General features: G+C 46.7%; 1 protein-coding gene across 2 annotated transcripts; it reads right to left on the minus strand.

Moving 5' to 3' along the window:
* Positions 1 to 7,319: 7,319 nt before the first annotated feature.
* On the minus strand, positions 7,320 to 21,345 carry LOC110495050 (tektin-4-like). Of its 2 annotated transcripts, XM_036949019.1 has the most exons (6): positions 20,673 to 21,344; positions 20,469 to 20,539; positions 11,333 to 11,476; positions 10,051 to 10,273; positions 8,062 to 8,216; positions 7,320 to 7,754 (listed from the first exon to the last, which is right to left on the minus strand). In XM_036949019.1, exons 1-6 carry the CDS (start codon positions 21,210 to 21,212, stop codon positions 7,541 to 7,543), a joined length of 1,347 nt encoding a protein of 448 aa, XP_036804914.1. In that variant the 5' UTR covers positions 21,213 to 21,344; the 3' UTR covers positions 7,320 to 7,540. The 2 variants fall into 2 exon arrangements, with proteins under 2 accessions (XP_036804914.1, XP_036804915.1); XM_036949020.1 differs by lacking the exon at positions 11,333 to 11,476 and having other exon boundaries at positions 20,673 to 21,345.
* Between the last annotated feature and the right edge of the window lie 991 nt (positions 21,346 to 22,336).

Consider the following 22,336-nt stretch of genomic DNA (forward strand, 5'->3'; position numbering starts at 1 on the left):
TGAGACAGGAGACGGCATCTAGGACAGGCCCACTGAGACAGGAGACGGCATCTAGGACAGGCCCACTGAGACAGGAGATGGCAACCAGGACAGGCCCACTGAGACAGGACCCGGCATCTAGGACAGGCCCACTGAGACAGGAGACGGCATCTAGGACAGGCCCACTGAGACAGGAGACGGCATCTAGGCCCACTGAGACAGGAGACGGCATCTAGGACAGGCCCACTGAGACAGGAGACAGCATCTAGGACAGGCCCACTGAGACAGGAGACGGCATCTAGGACAGGCCCACTGAGACAGCATCTAGGACAGGCCCACTGAGACAGGAGACGGCATCTAGGCCCACTGAGACAGGAGACGGCATCTAGGACAGGCCCACTGAGACAGGAGACAGCATCTAGGACAGGCCCACTGAGACAGGAGACGGCATCTAGGACAGGCCCACTGAGACAGCATCTAGGACAGGCCCACTGAGACAGGAAACGGCATCTAGGACAGGCCCACTGAGACAGGAGACAGCATCTAGGACAGGCCCACTGAGACAGGAGACGGCATCTAGGACAGGCCCACTGAGACAGGAGACAGCATTTAGGACAGTCCCACTGAGACAGGAGACGGCATCTAGGACAGGCCCACTGAGACAGGAGACGGCATCTAGGACAGGCCCACTGAGACAGGAGACAGCATCTAGGCCCACTGAGACAGGAGACAGCATCTAGGACAGGCCCACTGAGACAGGAGACAGCATCTAGGACAGGCCCACTGAGACAGGAGACGGCATCTAGGACAGGCCCAATGAGACAGGAGACGGCATCTAGGACAGGCCCACTGAGACAGGAGACGGCATCTAGGACAGGCCCACTGAGACAGGAGACAGCATCTAGGACAGGCCCACTGAGACAGGAGACAGCATCTAGGCCCACTGAGACAGGAGACAGCATCTAGGACAGGCCCACTGAAACAGGAGACAGCATCTAGGACAGGCCCACTGAGACAGGAGACGGCATCTAGGACAGGCCCACTGAGACAGCATCTAGGACAGGCCCACTGAGATAGGACACGGCATCTAGGACAGGCCCACTGAGACAGGAGATGGCATCTAGGACAGGCCCACTGAGACAGCATCTAGGACAGGCCCACTGAGACAGGAGACGGCATCTAGGACAGGCCCACTGAGACAGGAGACAGCATCTAGGACAGGCCCACTGATACAGGAGATGGCATCTAGGACAGGCCCACTGAGACAGGAATCCAGTCGAGTATCAAGAACCTAATGACATGGACCCGTACTCATAAAGCGTCTCAGACATTGGTGAATGTCTGAGACGCTTGGTCAATGTCATCTCATTCTTTATGATCTAAAAGCCTAAACTGATCCTAGATCAGCAGTCCTAGTCTGAGACGCTTGGTGAATACAGACCCTGAAAAGTAGTTGAAATGTAGCAGAGGACCTGCCAGGGTTGTGTATCCGAACAGACTCATATCTCCTCAGATATTCTGTATCAGAACGGACTCATATCTCCTCAGATATTCTGTATCAGAACAGACTCATATCTCCTCAGATATTCTGTATCAGAACAGACTCATATCTCCTCAGATATTCTGTATCAGAACAGACTCATATCTCCTCAGATATTCTGTATCAGAACAGACTCATATCTCCTCAGATATTCTGTATCAGAACAGACTCATATCTCCTCAGATATTCTGCTACTGTCACTGTGTTTGTGTTAGCTATCCAACATTACATTTCTACATCAAATATGCACAAAGTCATGCTAATCTTTAACTTACAGAGGAACCTTTAAACTCAAGTCACACACGCACACACGCAAGCACACACACACACACACACACACACACACACACACACGCACACACACACACAACGTCCATCCTAACACATCATATTGTCTTAGATGAGGTCTACATGAGGGTGTCTGATGATTTGCATAGTATTTTCTCAGCTTTTTATTGTGAGATGGAAGCACACACACACACTCTCTCTCTGATTGTCTCTGTTGAATTCATAGTTCTCTACTGCTATCATGTGGTCAAAGTTAGGTACTGGGTCAGACCAACTGGCTAGGTCAGGGGTAGACTACTTAGGACCAGAGTTAGGTACTGGGTCAGACCAACTGGCTAGTTCAGGGGTAGACTACTTAGGACCAGAGTTAGGTACTGGGTCAGACCAACTGGCTAGTTCAGGGTAGACTACTTAGGACCAGAGTTAGGTACTGGGTCAGACCAACTGGCTAGTTCAGGGTAGACTACTTAGGACCAGAGTTAGGTACTGGGTCAGACCAACTGACTAGTTCAGGGGTAGACTACTTAGGACCAGAGTTAGGTACTGGGTCAGACCAACTGGCTAGTTCAGGGTAGACTACTTAGGACCAGAGTTAGGTACTGGGTCAGACCAACTGGCTAGTTCAGGGTTAGACAACTTTAAACCAAAGTTATTCCTCTCCTGTATTCCCTGTTCACCCACTACTGCGTGGCCAAACAAAACTCCAACACCATCATTAAGTTTGCTGACGACACAACAGTGGTAGGCCTGATCACCGACGACGATGAAACGGCCTATAAGGAGGAGGCCAGAGACCTTATGGTGCCAGGACAACAACCTCTCCCTCAATGTGAGCAAGACAAAGGAGCTGATTGTGGACTACAGGAAAAGGTGGGCTGAACAGGCCCCCATTAACATCAATGGGGCTGTAGTGGAGCGGGTCGAGAGCTTCAAGTTCATTGGTGTCCACATCACAAACAATAATGGTCCAAACACACCAAGCACAGTCGTGAAGAGGGCACGACAAAGCCTATTCCCCCTCAGGAGACTGAAAAGATTTGGCATGGGTCCCCAGATCCTCAAAAGGTTCTACAGCTGCACCATCGAGAGCATCCTGACCGGTTGGTATGGCAACTGCTCGGCATCTGACCGTAAGGCGCTACAGAGGGTAGTGCGTACGGCCCAGTCCCTCACTGGGGCCAAGCTTCCTGCCATCCAGGACCTATATAATAGGCGGTGTCAGAGGAAAGACCATAAAATTGTCAGAGACTCCAGTTGTCAGAGACTGTTATAGCTTCTACCCCCAAGCCATTAGACTGCTGAACAATTAATAAAATCGCAGCCGGACAATTTACATTGACCCCCCCTTTAGTCACTGCTGCTACTCTCTGTTTATTATCTATACATAGTCACTTCACCCCCACCTACATGTACAGATTACCTCAACTAGCCTGTACCCCCTCACACTGACTCGGTACCGGTGCCCCCTGTATATAGCCTCCACACTGACTCGGTACCGGTGCCCCCTGTATATAGCCTCCACACTGACTCGGTACCGGTGCCCCCTGTATATAGCCTCCACACTGACTCGGTACCGGTGCCCCCTGTATATAGCCTCCACACTGACTCGGTACCGGTGCCCCCTGTATATAGCCTCCACACTGACTCGGTACCGGTACCCCCTGTATATAGCCTCCACACTGACTCGGTACCCCCTGTATATAGCCTCCACACTGACTCGGTACCGGTGCCCCCTGTATATAGCCTCCACACTGACTCTGTACCGGTGCCCCCTGTATATAGCCTCCACACTGACTCAGTACCGGTACCCCCTGTATATAGCCTCCACACTGACTCGGTACCGGTACCCCATGTATATAGCCTCCACACTGACTCGGTACCCCCTGTATATAGCCTCCACACTGACTCGGTACCGGTGCCCCCTGTATATAGCCTCCACACTGACTCTGTACCGGTGCCCCCTGTATATAGCCTCCACACTGACTCAGTACCGGTACCCCCTGTATATAGCCTCCACACTGACTCGGTACCGGTACCCCATGTATATAGCCTCCACACTGACTCAGTACCGGTACCCCCTGTATATAGCCTCCACACTGACTCAGTACCGGTACCCCCTGTATATAGCCTCCACACTGACTCGTCAGCATTTCACGGTAAAGTCTACTCTTGTTATATTCGGCACATATGAAAAATAAAGTTTGATTTGATTTGGGTAAGACCAACTGACGAGTTCAGGGGAAAACCACTTAGAACCAGAGTTAGGTACTACTAGATTACTAAACTGCTTCTCTTTCAAAGTGTTCCAAAAATTGTTTCATTCATTGTTTCTCACACAGCGGCCATTTTGCTCTCTCCTTCCTAATACCATGACCGAATACTTAAAGTGACAGTGGTCGTTTGGACCAATCAACAGAATTTCAACAAGGGGTCTTACACATTCAATGTAGTGTTGTTCTTTACCCAGGAATACATGCATACGCTTTCTTTCAGTTTCCCTTCAATTCACATTTAATGCAGTGGTTACACCAAATTGCACCCTATTCCCTATATAGTGCACTTCTTTTAACCAGAGCCCTATTCCCTATATAGTGCACTACTTTAGACCAGAGCCCTATTCCCTATATAGTGCACTTCTTTTAACCAGAGCCCTATTCCCTATATAGTGCACTTCTTTTAACCAGAGCCCTATTCCCTATATAGTGCACTTCTTTTAACCAGAGCCCTATTCCCTATATAGTGCACTTCTTTTAACCAGAGCCCTATTCCCTATATAGTGCACTTATTTTAAACAGAGCCCTATTCCCTATATAGTGCACTTCTTTTAACCAGAGCCCTATTCCCTATATAGTGCACTACTTTAGACCAGAGCCCTATATGGTGCACTTCTTTAGACCAGAGCCCTATTCCCTATATAGTGCACTTCTTTAGACCAGAGCCTTATGGGAATATTGTGCCAGTTGGGATACAGGCCCAGGAAGATGTTCCCTCCCCTCTGTCCTCACTCAAAGATCTGATAGGTCTGGATGTGCGAAAGCAAGATGGCAGAAATTAGACCAGGGCTGCCCAACTCTCTTCCTGGTGATTTACCATCCTGTAGGTTTTCAGTCCAACTCTCTTCCTGGGGATCTACCATCCTGTATGTTTTCAGTCCAACTCTCTTCCTGGGGATCTACCATCCTGTAGGTTTTCAGTCCAACCCTCTTCCTGGGGATCTACCATCCTGTAGGTTTTCAGTCCAAACCTCTTCCTGGGGATCTACCATCCTGTAGGTTTTCAGTCCAAACCTCTTCCTGTTGGTTTTCAGTCCAACCCTAATCTAGCACACCTGATTCTACTAATTAGCTTCTCACCAAGACCTGAACTAGCTGAATCAGGTACTGTATGGTACTGTATTAAGGTTAGAGTGAAAACCTACAGGACAGTAGATCTGTAGGAACAGGGTTGGAGTGTAAACCTACAGGACAGTAGATCTGTATGAACAGGGTTGGAGTGTAAACCTACAGGACCGTTGATCTGTAGGAACAGGGTTGGAGTGTAAACCTACAGGACAGTAGATCTGTATGAACAGGGTTGGAGTGTAAACCTACAGGACCGTTGATCTGGAGGAACAGGGTTGGAGTGAAAACCTACAGGACAGTAGATCTGTAGGAACAGGGTTGGAGTGTAAACCTACAGGACAGTAGATCTGTATGAACAGGGTTGGAGTGTAAACCTACAGGACCGTTGATCTGTAGGAACAGGGTTGGAGTGTAAACCTACAGGACAGTAGATCTGTATGAACAGGGTTGGAGTGTAAACCTACAGGACCGTTGATCTGGAGGAACAGGGTTGGAGTGAAAACCTACAGGACAGTAGATCTGTAGGAACAGGGTTGGAGTGTAAACCTACAGGACAGTAGATCTGTATGAACAGGGTTGGAGTGTAAACCTACAGGACCGTTGATCTGTAGGAACAGGGTTGGAGTGTAAACCTACAGGACAGTAGATCTGTATGAACAGGGTTGGAGTGTAAACCTACAGGACCGTTGATCTGGAGGAACAGGGTTGGAGTGTAAACCTACAGGACAGTAGATCTGTATGAACAAGGTTGGAGTGTAAACCTACAGGACAGTAGATCTGTATGAACAAGGTTGGAGTGTAAACCTACAGGACCGTTGATCTGGAGGAACAGGGTTGGAGTGTAAACCTACAGGACAGTAGATCTGTAGGAACAGGGTTGGAGTGTAAACCTATAGGACAGTTGATCTGTAGGAACAGCGTTGGAGTGTAAACCTACAGGACAGTAGATCTGTAGGAACAGGGTTGGAGTGTAAACCTATAGGACAGTTGATCTGTAGGAACAGGGTTGGAGTGTAAACCTACAGGACAGTAGATCTGTATGAACAGGGTTGGAGTGTAAACCTACAGGACCGTTGATCTGGAGGAACAGGGTTGGAGTGTAAACCTACAGGACAGTAGATCTGTAGGAACAGGGTTGGAGTGTAAACCTACAGGACCGTTGATCTGGAGGAACAGGGTTGGAGTGTAAACCTACAGGACAGTAGATCTGTAGGAACAGGGTTGGAGTGTAAACCTACAGGACCGTTGATCTGGAGGAACAGGGTTGGAGTGTAAACCTACAGGACCGTTGATCTGGAGGAACAGGGTTGGAGTGTAAACCTACAGGACAGTAGATCTGTATGAACAGGGTTGGAGTGTAAACCTACAGGACCGTTGATCTGGAGGAACAGGGTTGGAGTGTAAACCTACAGGACAGTAGATCTGTAGGAACAGGGTTGGAGTGTAAACCTACAGGACCGTTGATCTGGAGGAACAGGGTTGGAGTGTAAACCTACAGGACAGTAGATCTGTAGGAACAGGGTTGGAGTGTAAACCTACAGGACCGTTGATCTGGAGGAACAGGGTTGGAGTGTAAACCTACAGGACCGTTGATCTGGAGGAACAGGGTTGGAGTGTAAACCTACAGGACAGTAGATCTGTAGGAACAGGGTTGGAGTGTAAACCTACAGGACCGTTGATCTGTAGGAACAGGGTTGGAGTGTAAACCTACAGGACAGTAGATCTGTAGGAACAGGGTTGGAGTGTAAACCTACAGGACAGTAGATCTGTATGAACAGGGTTGGAGTGTAAACCTACAGGACAGTAGATCTGTATGAACAGGGTTGGAGTGTAAACCTACAGGACCGTTGATCTGGAGGAACAGGGTTGGAGTGTAAACCTACAGGACAGTAGATCTGTAGGAACAGGGTTGGAGTGTAAACCTACAGGACAGTAGATCTGTAGGAACAGGGTTGGAGTGTAAACCTACAGGACCGTTGATCTGTAGGAACAGGGTTGGAGTGTAAACCTACAGGACAGTAGATCTGTATGAACAGGGTTGGAGTGTAAACCTACAGGACCGTTGATCTGTAGGAAGAAGTTTGGTTGCCCTGGGTTACATGATCGAGGGCAGAGGGAAGGGAGAATCTTATTGCTTTAGTGTACACTCTTAGACGAGTGTCTAGTGATCATTCAGCTGTGACAGACAAGCCTTTATTGATTGACACAACACAACTGGAAACACCAAGCAAATGCACACAATGTTGCACTAGTCACTAATACAGACTTGATCACACACACACACACACACACACACACACACACACACACACACACACACACACACACACACACACACACACACACACACACACACACACACACGTCCCCATATCCCCCTGTCTCTCTCTCTTCAGTACCCAGACAGGGCTATGATGGTGGGGTAGCGGGTGCGGTGGGACATGCACTTGTCCCTGTCGATGAGCAGGCTGTGGGTCTTACAGCCGATGTCCTTCTCCAGCACCATGCGGGACTCCTCCAGGTGGGACAGGGAGCTCCGCGCTGCAGACAGCTGCTGCTGCAGGGATGACATGGTCTGGGAGATCTGACCTGCCTCGCCCACCAGGCTGGAGACAGAGAGAGAGAGAGAGGGAGCACAAGAAGGAGAGAGAGAGAGCGACAGAGAGGATAGAGGGACGGGAAGAGAAACCGAGAGAGAGAGAGAGAGAGAGAGAGAGAGAGAGAGAGAGAGAGAGAGAGAGAGAGAGATAAAGGGGAAGGAGAGGAGCTTGTCATCCCAGTGTAGGTGTTTGTGAAAGATGGGAGAGAGAGTGCAATAGACAGATAGGTTTGGGTGTGTGTTTGTGTGTATGTCCGTGTGAGTGCTTACTGGCTTGCATCTCTGTGTGTGCTTCTGTCTGTTTGTGTGTGTACCTGAATTGTGGGTTGTCCCTACAGAGCTCCATGTGGGGTCTGTGTGAGCGTTGGTGCAGCCGGGACTGAGCCACTCTCAGAGGGGCCTCTTTATCATACAGAGCCTGCTGAAGAGACACAATGTTCCTTTCCTGGGCCCCGATCTGATCCAGGATCTACACACACACACACACATACACACACACACACACATACACATACACACACACAGACACACACACATACACACACACAGACACACACACATACACACACATACACACACACAGACACACACACACAGACACACACAGACACACACACACACACACAGACACAGACACACACACACAGACACATACACACACACACAGACACACACACACACACAGACACACAGACACATACACACACACAGACACACACACACAGACACATACACACACACACAGACACACACAGACACAGACACACACACACACACAGACACACACACACACACAGACACAGACACACACACACAGACACACACAGACACAGACACACACACAGACACAGACACACACACACAGACACATACACACACACACACAGACACACACACAGACACAGACACACAGACACAGACACACACACAGACACAGACACACACACAGACACACACACACAGACACACACAGACACACACAGACACAGACACAGACACAGACACACACAGTGTTGAGTTCAGGTGCAGCATTCTATGCAACAAAAGAAGTATCCCATTTATATAAGTATTCAGACCCTTCACTCAGTACTTTGTTGAAGAAGCTTTGGCAGCAATTACAGCCTTGAGTCTTCTTGGGTATGAGACTACAAGCTTGGCACACCTGTATTTGGGGAGTTTCTCCCATTCTTCTCTGCAGATCCTCTCAAGCTCTGTCAGGTTGGATGGGGAGTGTCACTGCACAGATATTTTCAGGTCTCTCCAGAGATGTTCGATCAGGTTCAAGTCCGGACTCTGGCTGGGCCACTCAAGGACATTCAGAGACTTGTCCTGAAGACACTCTTGTGTTGTCTTGGCTGTGTGCTTAGGGTTATTATTCTGTTGGAAGCTGAACCTTTGTCCCCGTCTGAGATCCTGAGCACTCTGGAGCAGGTTTTCATCAAGGATCGCTCCATTCATCTTTGCCTCGATCCTGACTATACTATTGCGCCTGCCCCTGAAAAACATCCCCACAGCATGATGCTGCCACCACCATGCTTCACCGTAGGGATGGTGTCAGGTTTCCTCCAGACGTGACGCTTGACATTCAAGCCAAAGAGTTCAATCTTGGTTTCATCAGACCTGTTTTCACTTTGTCATTATGGGGTATTGTGATGTCATTATGGGGTATTGTGACGTCATTATGGGTTATTGTGATGTCATTATGGGGTATTGTGATGTCATTATGGGGTATTGTGATGTCATTATGGGGTATTGTGATGTCATTATGGGGTATTGTGATGTCATTATGGGGTATTGTGGTGTCATTATGGGGTATTGTGATGTCATTATGGGGTATTGTGACGTCATTATGGGTTATTGTGATGTCATTATGGGGTATTGTGATGTCATTATGGGGTATTGTGATGTCATTATGGGTTATTGTGATGTCATTATGGGGTATTGTGATGTCATTATGGGGTATTGTGATGTCATTATGGGGTATTGTGATGTCATTATGGGGTATTGTGATGTCATTATGGGGTATTGTGTGTAGATTGAGGAGGATAAAAAAACGATTGTATCCATTTTAGAATATGACTGTAACGTCACAAAATGTGTAAAAAGGGGAAGGGGTCTGAATACTTTCTGAGGGCGCTGAATGTCATGAAAACCTTCAGGTCTTCAGATGAAAACATTCCCTTTGCCTGCTGGGTAGGCGCCAATTTCTGTATGTTTTGTTTAATTAGAGGAAGGGTTGAGTTTTGGCCATTGAAACGACACACACACACACCACCTCCACCAACCCCCCCACCCCAACACACCTGAGTGAGGTGCAGTTGTAGCTGTGTCTTGGCCTCAGTGAGCTGCAGACAGCGCTGGCTGAAGGCCTGGTCTACGTTAGAGCACTGGACCCTCAGGTCCTCAGCCGTCTCCTGTAGGACTCTCTCCACCAGCAGCCTGAGCTCCACGCTGGCCTGCTCCTCCCGCTGAGCCACAGACAGGTTGTCCTGGGTGAAAGACACCCACGCATCACGGTTACACAGCCTGGGAGAGAGGAGGGAGATGTTAACACACTATTAATACACACCAACGTGGTGTCTGAGTTGGGGTGGTACTGAGTTGGGGTGGTACTGAGTTGGGGTGGTACTGAGTTGGGGTGGTACTGAGTTGGGGTGGTACTGAGTTGGGGTGGTACTGGGTTGGGGTGGTACTGGGTTGGGGTGGTACTGGGTTGGGGTGGTACTGAGTTGGGGTGGTACTGAGTTGGGGTGGTACTGAGTTGGGGTGGTACTGAGTTGGGGTGGTACTGAGTTGGGGTGGTACTGGGTTGGGGTGGTACTGAGTTGGGGTGGTACTGAGTTGGGGTGGTACTGAGTTGGGGTGGTACTGAGTTGGGGTGGTACTGAGTTGGGGTGGTACTGGGTTGGGGTGGTACTGGGTTGGGGTGGTACTGGGTTGGGGTGGTACTGGGTTGGGGTGGTACTGAGTTGGGGTGGTACTGAGTTGGGGTGGTACTGGGTTGGGGTGGTACTGAGTTGGGGTGGTACTGAGTTGGGGTGGTACTGAGTTGGGGTGGTACTGAGTTGGGGTGGTACTGAGTTGGGGTGGTACTGGGTTGGGGTGGTACTGAGTTGGGGTGGTACTGAGTTGGGGTGGTACTGAGTTGGGGTGGTACTGTGTGTATTATACAGCTACTCACTGGTCCTGTAGGTTGTCTGAGTTGGGGTGGTACTGAGTTGGGCTGGTACTGAGTTGGGGTGGTACTGGGTTGGGGTGGTACTGAGTTGGGGTGGTGCTGTGTTGGAGTGGTACTGAGTGTATTATACAGCTACTCACTGGTCCTGTAGGTTCTCTGAGTTGGGGTGGTACTGAGTTGGGGTGGTACTGTGTTGGAGTGGTACTGAGTGTATTATACAGCTACTCACTGGTCCTGTAGGTTCTCTGAGTTGGGCTGGTACTGAGGTGGGGTGGTACTGTGTCGGGGTGGTACTGAGTTGGGGTGGTACTGTGTTGGAGTGGTACTGAGTGTATTATACAGCTACTCACTGGTCCTGTAGGTTCTCTGAGTTGGGGTGGTACTGTGTGTATTATACAGCTACTCACTGGTCCTGTAGGTTCTCTGAGTTGGGGTGGTACTGTGTGTCAGTACTCATGTTGTTGTAGCGACCACACTGGTCATCCAGACTGTAGGCCTGGTACTTATCAGACCAGTCCAGCTCTAGAGTCTGCTTGGCATCTCTGTTACACCTGATACACACACAGTGGGACACAGTGAGGGGCAGAAAGCCAGTGTGAGGGTCTGATAGGGAGTGAAAAGCTGAAGTGAGGATAGCCATGTGATTAACTGTTCAGCAGTATAATAGCCATGTGATTAACTGTTCAGCAGTATAATAGTCATGTGACTAACTGTTCAGCAGTATAATAGCCATGTGATTAACTGTTCAGCACTCTAATAGTCATGTGATTAACTGTTCAGCACTCTAATAGTCATGTGACTAACTGTTCAGCAGTATAATAGTCATGTGATTAACTGTTCAGCAGTATAATAGTCATGTGATTAACTGTTCAGCAGTATAATAGTCATGTGATTAACTGTTCAGCAGTATAATAGTCATGTGATTAACTGTTCAGCAGTATAATAGCCATGTGATTAACTGTTCAGCAGTATAATAGTCATGTGATTAACTGTTCAGCAGTATAATAGTCATGTGATTAACTGTTCAGCAGTATAATAGCCATGTGATTAACTGTTCAGCAGTATAATAGTCATGTGATTAACTGTTCAGCAGTATAATAGCCATGTGATTAACTGTTCAGCAGTATAATAGTCATGTGATTAACTGTTCAGCAGTATAATAGTCATGTGATTAACTGTTCAGCAGTATAATAGCCATGTGATTAACTGTTCAGCACTCTAATAGTCATGTGATTAACTGTTCAGCAGTATAATAGTCATGTGATTAACTGTTCAGCAGTATAATAGTCATTTGATTAACTGTTCAGCAGTATAATAGTCATGTGATTAACTGTTCAGCAGTATAATAGTCATGTGATTAACTGTTCAGCAGTATAATAGTCATGTGATTAACTGTTCAGCAGTATAACAGCCATGTGATTAACTGTTCAGCAGTATAATAGTCATGTGATTAACTGTTCAGCAGTATAATAGTCATGTAATTAACTGTTCAGCAGTCTAATAGCTTTGGGGTAGAAGCTGTTCAGGAGCCTTTTGGTCCTAGACTTGGCGCTCCGGTAGTGCTTGCCATGCGGTAGCAGAGAGAACCGTCTATGACTAGAGTGGCTGGAGTCTTTGACAATTTTTAGGGCCTTACTCTGACACCGCCTGGTATAGAGGTCCTGGATGGCAGGGAGCTCAGCCCCAGTTATGTACTGGGCCATACGCACTACCCTCTGTAGCGCCTAGCGGTCGGACACCGATCAGTTGCCATACCAGGCGGTGCGGAGTGTAGAGGCTCGGCCCTCCGTTTCCTGTAGTCCAGATCAGCCCCTTTGTCTTGTCCACGTTGAGGGAGAGGTTGTTGTCCTGGCACCACACTGCCAGGTCTCTGACCTCCTCTCTGTAGTCCACGATGAGGGAGAGGTTGTTGTCCTGGCACCACACTGCCAGGTCTCTGACCTCCTCTCTGTAGTCCACGATGAGGGAGAGGTTGTTGTCCTGGCACCACACTGCCAGGTCTCTGACCTCCTCTCTGTAGTCCACGATGAGGGAGAGGTTGTTGTCCTGGCACCACACTGCCAGGTCTCTGACCTCCTCCCTGTAGGCTGTTTCATTGTTGTCGGTGACGAGGCCTACCACCGTTGTATCGTCAGCAAACTTGTTGATGGTGTTGGAGTCGTGTGGGACCACGCAGTCGTGGGTGAACAGGGAGTACAGGATGGGCCTTAGCAACACAGGGGACGTGAAATTAAGAATACATTTTTTTATTTGCGATGTGTTGCCAGGTTACCATTTTCCAATGAAGCACTGTGAGTAGCTGGACACACGATAATGCCCCACTGTTTAAAATTAATTTTCAAGAAGGCTAAAAACAAATGATTGATGGATGAACACACACACACACTTTTCAAATGTTGGGTGTGCTAACTATGTTTTTTTGGAACAATATTTTTTTTAATGATTTAACCTTTCTTTAACTAGGCAAGTCAGTTAAGAGCAAATTATTATTTACAATCACGGCCTACCCCAGGCTAAACCCGGACGACGCTGGGCCAATTGTGCGCCACCCTATGGGACTCCCAATCACGGCCGGATGTGATACAGCCTGGATGAATCACAACGTTAGTAAAGTAATGACTGTTTCAGACACGTTTCAGTTTTACAAGTCACAAGTAAGTCTCAAGTCTTAGCACTCAAGTCAAGTCCCAAGTCAAGACAGGCAAGTCTGAGTCAAGTCCGGAGTCAAGAACGTCAAGTATCAAGTCAAGTCTCAAGTCCTAAACTTTGAGTTTTGAGTCCTAAACAAGTCATAATGTGCTCTTCGCCAAATGTAATACCATTTCATATTTTTAACAAGAGTAATAGTTAGTATATTACATTTACGCAAATCATGAATGCTTTTTAAAATATCTATATATTTATTACTTTCCAAATAAATGTTATATTTCCATGGAAATACATGGGTAGCCCTGAGAAAGTCCCCGTCCCCATAGTGATCGACTATCGAGGATCGCTATGGGGCGCAATCGGGCAATGTAGGCTTGTACACAATCGCCCAACCTTGTTTTAGGAACAGCAGTAACATCAGGCAGGCTTTAGGCTACCAATTGCCTAGCCAGTTGTAGCTCAAGTGTGGGTGCAAATGATCACGTTCCCGCACTGACTGACTGTGTGGAGGCTCATTGATTTAACATTATCTTAGCCCACATGATACTCTATTAAAGTAATAAAATATATAACTGTCGGCTATATTAGCCCCGACTTACCTTTCTTTGTGCAGATTCAAATGTCGAACAAAGTTGGAAATTGTTGCGCCTCCGTCTGTAACTTTCTTCCCGCATGAAGTTGCAATCTGTTTTGTGACACAATTCTTGCACAATTTGATTGGTTGCTGTCCGATTCAAACTGTAATCCGTTAAATGAAGAGTTGATGCACCGCACACTTTTTTTAATAGCAATTGGTTTGTATGGTTTGCATGGTTTGTGCGAGTACCTACGTGCTCCAGACAGTAGGGGGAGCCAGAAGACTAAAACTCAAAGGACACCTTGTTCCCCATATCAGGGTCCCATTTATTAATAGACACTGAGCAAAACTTAGACAAACAATATGCAATGGGAAACAAAAATGAACGTTTCTTATAGGGCAACTTTAGGTAGTCCATCCCTGTTTGAGTCTAATTTCCTTTTTTTAGTGCCTAATGAATAGGCTACAACCCAGCTCAGCTGTAGTCTTAATGAATAGACTACAACCCAGCTCAGCTGTAGTCTTAATGAATAGGCTACAACCCAGCTCAGCTGTAGTCTTAATGAATAGACTACAACCCAGCTCAGCTGTAGTCTTAATGAATAGGCTACAACCCAGCTTAGCTGTCGTCTTAATGAATAGGCTACAACCCAGCTCAGCTGTAGTCTTAATGAATAGGCTACAACCCAGCTCAGCTGTAGTCTTAATGAATAGGCTACAACCCAGCTCAGCTGTAGTCTTAATGAATAGGCTACAACCCAGCTCAGCTGTAGTCTTAATGAATAGGCTACAACCCAGCTCAGCTGTAGTCTTAATGAATAGGCTACAACCCAGCTCAGCTGTCGTCTTAATGAATAGGCTACAACCCAGCTCAGCTGTCGTCTTAATGAATAGGCTACAACCCAGCTCAGCTGTCGTCTTAATGAATAGGCTACAACCCAGCTCAGCTGTAGTCTTAATGAATAGGCTACAACCCAGCTCAGCTGTAGTCTTAATGAATAGGCTACAACCCAGCTCAGCTGTAGTCTTAATGAATAGGCTACAACCCAGCTCAGCTGTAGTCTTAATGAATAGGCTACAACCCAGCTCAGCTGTAGTCTTAATGAATAGGCTACAACCCAGCTCAGCTGTAGTCTTAGTGAATAGGCTACAACCCAGCTCAGCTGTAGTCTTAATGAATAGGCTACAACCCAGCTCAGCTGTAGTCTTAATGAATAGGCTACAACCCAGCTCAGCTGTAGTCTTAATGAATAGGCTACAACCCAGCTCAGCTGTAGTCTTAATGAATAGGCTACAACCCAGCTCAGCTGTAGTCTTAATGAATAGGCTACAACCCAGCTCAGCTGTCGTCTTAATGAATAGGCTACAACCCAGCTCAGCTGTTGTCTTAATGAATAGGCTACAACCCAGCTCAGCTGTAGTCTTAATGAATAGGCTACAACCCAGCTCAGCTGTAGTCTTAATGAATAGGCTACAACCCAGCTCAGCTGTAGTCTTAATGAATAGGCTACAACCCAGCTCAGCTGTAGTCTTAATGAATAGGCTACAACCCAGCTCAGCTGTCGTCTTAATGAATAGGCTACAACCCAGCTCAGCTGTAGTCTTAATGAATAGGCTACAACCCAGCTCAGCTGTAGTCTTAATGAATAGGCTACAACCCAGCTCAGCTGTAGTCTTAATGAATAGGCTACAACCCAGCTCAGCTGTAGTCTTAATGAATAGGCTACAACCCAGCTCAGCTGTAGTCTTAATGAATAGGCTACAACCCAGCTCAGCTGTAGTCTTAATGAATAGGCTACAACCCAGCTCAGCTGTAGTCTTAATGAATAGGCTACAACCCAGCTCAGCTGTAGTCTTAATGAATAGGCTACAACCCAGCTCAGCTGTCGTCTTAATGAATAGGCTACAACCCAGCTCAGCTGTAGTCTTAATGAATAGGCTACAACCCAGCTCAGCTGTAGTCTTAATGAATAGGCTACAACCCAGCTCAGCTGTCGTCTTAATGAATAGGCTACAACCCAGCTCAGCTGTAGTCTTAATGAATAGGCTACAACCCAGCTCAGCTGTAGTCTTAATGAATAGGCTACAACCCAGCTCAGCTGTAGTCTTAATGAATAGGCTACAACCCAGCTCAGCTGTAGTCTTAATGAATAGGCTACAACCCAGCTCAGCTGTCGTCTTAATGAATAGGCTACAACCCAGCTCAGCTGTAGTCTTAATGAATAGGCTACAACCCAGCTCAGCTGTAGTCTTAATGAATAGGCTACAACCCAGCTCAGCTGTAGTCTTAATGAATAGGCTACAACCCAGCTCAGCTGTAGTCTTAATGAATAGGCTACAACCCAGCTCAGCTGTCGTCTTAATGAATAGGCTACAACCCAGCTCAGCTGTTGTCTTAATGAATAGGCTACAACCCAGCTCAGCTGTAGTCTTAATGAATAGGCTACAACCCAGCTCAGCTGTAGTCTTAATGAATAGGCTACAACCCAGCTCAGCTGTAGTCTTAATGAATAGGCTACAACCCAGCTCAGCTGTAGTCTTAATGAATAGGCTACAACCCAGCTCAGCTGTCGTCTTAATGAATAGGCTACAACCCAGCTCAGCTGTAGTCTTAATGAATAGGCTACAACCCAGCTCAGCTGTAGTCTTAATGAATAGGCTACAACCCAGCTCAGCTGTAGTCTTAATGAATAGGCTACAACCCAGCTCAGCTGTAGTCTTAATGAATAGGCTACAACCCAGCTCAGCTGTAGTCTTAATGAATAGGCTACAACCCAGCTCAGCTGTAGTCTTAATGAATAGGCTACAACCCAGCTCAGCTGTAGTCTTAATGAATAGGCTACAACCCAGCTCAGCTGTCGTCTTAATGAATAGGCTACAACCCAGCTCAGCTGTAGTCTTAATGAATAGGCTACAACCCAGCTCAGCTGTAGTCTTAATGAATAGGCTACAACCCAGCTCAGCTGTCGTCTTAATGAATAGGCTACAACCCAGCTCAGCTGTAGTCTTAATGAATAGGCTACAACCCAGCTCAGCTGTAGTCTTAATGAATAGGCTACAACCCAGCTCAGCTGTAGTCTTAATGAATAGGCTACAACCCAGCTCAGCTGTAGTCTTAATGAATAGGCTACAACCCAGCTCAGCTGTCGTCTTAATGAATAGGCTACAACCCAGCTCAGCTGTAGTCTTAATGAATAGGCTACAACCCAGCTCAGCTGTAGTCTTAATGAATAGGCTACAACCCAGCTCAGCTGTAGTCTTAATGAATAGGCTACAACCCAGCTCAGCTGTAGTCTTAATGAATAGGCTACAACCCAGCTCAGCTGTAGTCTTAATGAATAGGCTACAACCCAGCTCAGCTGTAGTCTTAATGAATAGGCTACAACCCAGCTCAGCTGTAGTCTTAATGAATAGGCTACAACCCAGCTCAACTGTAGTCTTAATGAATAGGCTACAACCCAGCTCAGCTGTCGTCTTAATGAATAGGCTACAACCCAGCTCAGCTGTAGTCTTAATGAATAGGCTACAACCCAGCTCAGCTGTAGTCTTAATGAATAGGCTACAACCCAGCTCAGCTGTCGTCTTAATGAATAGGCTACAACCCAGCTCAGCTGTAGTCTTAATGAATAGGCTACAACCCAGCTCAGCTGTCGTCTTAATGAATAGGCTACAACCCAGCTCAGCTGTAGTCTTAATGAATAGGCTACAACCCAGCTCAGCTGTCGTCTTAATGAATAGGCTACAACCCAGCTCAGCTGTAGTCTTAATGAATAGGCTACAACCCAGCTCAGCTGTCGTCTTAATGAATAGGCTACAACCCAGCTCAGCTGTAGTCTTAATGAATAGGCTACAACCCAGCTCAGCTGTAGTCTTAATGAATAGGCTACAACCCAGCTCAGCTGTAGTCTTAATGAATAGGCTACAACCCAGCTCAGCTGTAGTCTTAATGAATAGGCTACAACCCAGCTCAGCTGTAGTCTTAATGAATAGGCTACAACCCAGCTCAGCTGTAGTCTTAATGAATAGGCTACAACCCAGCTCAGCTGTAGTCTTAATGAATAGGCTACAACCCAGCTCAGCTGTCGTCTTAATGAATAGGCTACAACCCAGCTCAGCTGTAGTCTTAATGAATAGGCTACAACCCAGCTCAGCTGTAGTCTTAATGAATAGGCTACAACCCAGCTCAGCTGTAGTCTTAATGAATAGGCTACAACCCAGCTCAGCTGTAGTCTTAATGAATAGGCTACAACCCAGCTCAGCTGTCGTCTTAATGAATAGGCTACAACCCAGCTCAGCTGTTGTCTTAATGAATAGGCTACAACCCAGCTCAGCTGTAGTCTTAATGAATAGGCTACAACCCAGCTCAGCTGTAGTCTTAATGAATAGGCTACAACCCAGCTCAGCTGTAGTCTTAATGAATAGGCTACAACCCAGCTCAGCTGTAGTCTTAATGAATAGGCTACAACCCAGCTCAGCTGTCGTCTTAATGAATAGGCTACAACCCAGCTCAGCTGTAGTCTTAATGAATAGGCTACAACCCAGCTCAGCTGTAGTCTTAATGAATAGGCTACAACCCAGCTCAGCTGTAGTCTTAATGAATAGGCTACAACCCAGCTCAGCTGTAGTCTTAATGAATAGGCTACAACCCAGCTCAGCTGTAGTCTTAATGAATAGGCTACAACCCAGCTCAGCTGTAGTCTTAATGAATAGGCTACAACCCAGCTCAGCTGTAGTCTTAATGAATAGGCTACAACCCAGCTCAGCTGTCGTCTTAATGAATAGGCTACAACCCAGCTCAGCTGTAGTCTTAATGAATAGGCTACAACCCAGCTCAGCTGTAGTCTTAATGAATAGGCTACAACCCAGCTCAGCTGTCGTCTTAATGAATAGGCTACAACCCAGCTCAGCTGTAGTCTTAATGAATAGGCTACAACCCAGCTCAGCTGTAGTCTTAATGAATAGGCTACAACCCAGCTCAGCTGTAGTCTTAATGAATAGGCTACAACCCAGCTCAGCTGTAGTCTTAATGAATAGGCTACAACCCAGCTCAGCTGTCGTCTTAATGAATAGGCTACAACCCAGCTCAGCTGTAGTCTTAATGAATAGGCTACAACCCAGCTCAGCTGTAGTCTTAATGAATAGGCTACAACCCAGCTCAGCTGTAGTCTTAATGAATAGGCTACAACCCAGCTCAGCTGTAGTCTTAATGAATAGGCTACAACCCAGCTCAGCTGTAGTCTTAATGAATAGGCTACAACCCAGCTCAGCTGTAGTCTTAATGAATAGGCTACAACCCAGCTCAGCTGTAGTCTTAATGAATAGGCTACAACCCAGCTCAACTGTAGTCTTAATGAATAGGCTACAACCCAGCTCAGCTGTCGTCTTAATGAATAGGCTACAACCCAGCTCAGCTGTAGTCTTAATGAATAGGCTACAACCCAGCTCAGCTGTAGTCTTAATGAATAGGCTACAACCCAGCTCAGCTGTCGTCTTAATGAATAGGCTACAACCCAGCTCAGCTGTAGTCTTAATGAATAGGCTACAACCCAGCTCAGCTGTCGTCTTAATGAATAGGCTACAACCCAGCTCAGCTGTAGTCTTAATGAATAGGCTACAACCCAGCTCAGCTGTCGTCTTAATGAATAGGCTACAACCCAGCTCAGCTGTAGTCTTAATGAATAGGCTACAACCCAGCTCAGCTGTCGTCTTAATGAATAGGCTACAACCCAGCTCAGCTGTAGTCTTAATGAATAGGCTACAACCCAGCTCAGCTGTAGTCTTAATGAATAGGCTACAACCCAGCTCAGCTGTAGTCTTAATGAATAGGCTACAACCCAGCTCAGCTGTAGTCTTAATGAATAGGCTACAACCCAGCTCAGCTGTAGTCTTAATGAATAGGCTACAACCCAGCTCAGCTGTAGTCTTAATGAATAGGCTACAACCCAGCTCAGCTGTCGTCTTAATGAATAGGCTACAACCCAGCTCAGCTGTAGTCTTAATGAATAGGCTACAACCCAGCTCAGCTGTAGTCTTAATGAATAGGCTACAACCCAGCTCAGCTGTCATCTTAATGAATAGGCTACAACCCAGCTCAGCTGTAGTCTTAATGAATAGGCTACAACCCAGCTCAGCTGTAGTCTTAATGAATAGGCTACAATCCAGCTCAGCTGTCGTCCTTTAGGCCTTTCCTAGAATAATGTGTGGAAATGTGTGATGACACAATCAAATGAAAATAGAGGATCTTATAAATAAACCATGTATGTAGTTACTGCTGATGCATCTAAAATATTCATTGTGACACTAATTGTGACACTCACTTGATTTGATTGACAGCCTGACTCAGCGTTCTCTTCAACAGAGCCTGGATGCTCCTGATCAACTCCACCTCCTGCGGTACACAAACACAACCATCACCTTATTTTCAGAGTGGATTCTAGTGAAATAACGTGTAGGCAACATTTAGTAATGATACAAGTATTTCGACTTGAGCAAAGACAAGTCGATGTTATTGTTTTAATCACCTTAAGCAGCTCCTCCTCTACGCCGTCTTTAACCAGGTCGGGACCCAACCGCCGTTCCCGACAGGTTAGGTTATCCGTGGCGATGGCGAACGGGATCTCGGTGGCGTCCAGCGCCTTCAACAGCCTCCTCTTCTGCCCCAGGAGGAGGTCTGTCTCGGCCACCAGCTTCTCGATGTGCCGCTGCAGCTCCGACTTCCAGAAGTGGATATGCTGCAGTCTCTCTCCCAGGTGCCGCGTCCCCTCAGCTTGGGTGCGCAGAGTCCCGGCCTCGGTCTCTTGATACAGTGTTTTGGACTCATGGCAAATCCTCTCGGCGTTGTTTCGGTCAGTAGCGGCCTGGTGAAGGGTAGAGAAGTTATTGATGTGCCATTCCTCCGGGCTGTACTTGGATGAACGGTACCCCGCCGTAGCCAAGCCGGAGGAGGGATAGAAGCCCTCCTTGAATGTGGCCTCTGCGTCTGGAGGCGGGAACGGCTCGCCTGCTTGGGCAACTGACCTGCTGTCGAAATTATGTCTGGCCACTAAAACTTCTGAAGACATTTTGTGGCGAATTGGTGATACCTGATATTAAAAACACTGCGATCCGACACAGGATTGTAGTTAACGGAGTCGCAGCATAAACAAGAGCCACACAGGGGAAGTGAAGAATCACATGTTTTGTATTTGCGCTGCGTTGCCAGGTGACCTGTTTCCAAGGAAACACCGTGTAACTAACTGGACACGCGATAATGCCCCACGGTTCCAAATGAATTATCAGGCAACAACAATGGTGCATGGAGGAACACACACACACACATTTTCAAATGTATTCATCTGAATATAGCCTATGTTAGGTGTGCTAACTAAATTTATATACCCATTTATATGTCCAAAAATGGATGTCGCAACTAAGGATTGGCACTTTAATTGATGAATAATAATTGTTTTAATAATGTCAATAATAACTTGAACTTTTAACATGACAGTGGCCCCTGTGTTTTTTTTCCCCAAAAACATACATGCACACACACACACACACACACACACACAAGCAACACAAGCATATTCACACCCCTCCAACTCTCCACTTTAAAACCCTTTAACGGAGTCATAGGTCTCTGGTCTATTGATGGGAATCAGAACCGAGTCATAGGTCTCTGGTCTATTGATGGGAATCAGTGTCTTCTGGTCTGTGTCCCAAATTACACCCTGTTGCCCAGATAGTGTACTACTCATTGTAATTTGGGAAACACTACTGGTGTGAGGGGAATTTCCTGTTTCACTGGGCTTTGCCACACAGTGATGATGCAATTACACTGAAACTAGTGAGTGACTAATGGGAGTAGTTATTGTCCATCAGGCATGTGTTCTATTCAGTCATGTAAGATCATGTTTTCCCATCTGCCTCACATCTGTGTGCATTCTCTCTCTCTCTCAATTTTTCAATTCAATTTAAGGGCTTTATTGGCATGGGAAACATGTTAACATTGTCAAAGCAAGTAAAGTAGATAATAAACAAATGTGAAACAAACAATAAACATTGCACTCACAAAAGTTCCAAAAGAATAAAGACATTACACATGTCATATTATATATATATATATATACAGTGTTGTAACGATGTACAAATGGTTCAAGTACAAAAGGGAAAATAAATCAACGTATATGTGTTGTTTTTACAATGG

This window comes from Oncorhynchus mykiss, chromosome 17, assembly GCF_013265735.2.
Source record: "Oncorhynchus mykiss isolate Arlee chromosome 17, USDA_OmykA_1.1, whole genome shotgun sequence".
In the NCBI taxonomy this organism is placed as follows: Eukaryota; Metazoa; Chordata; class Actinopteri; order Salmoniformes; family Salmonidae; genus Oncorhynchus; species Oncorhynchus mykiss.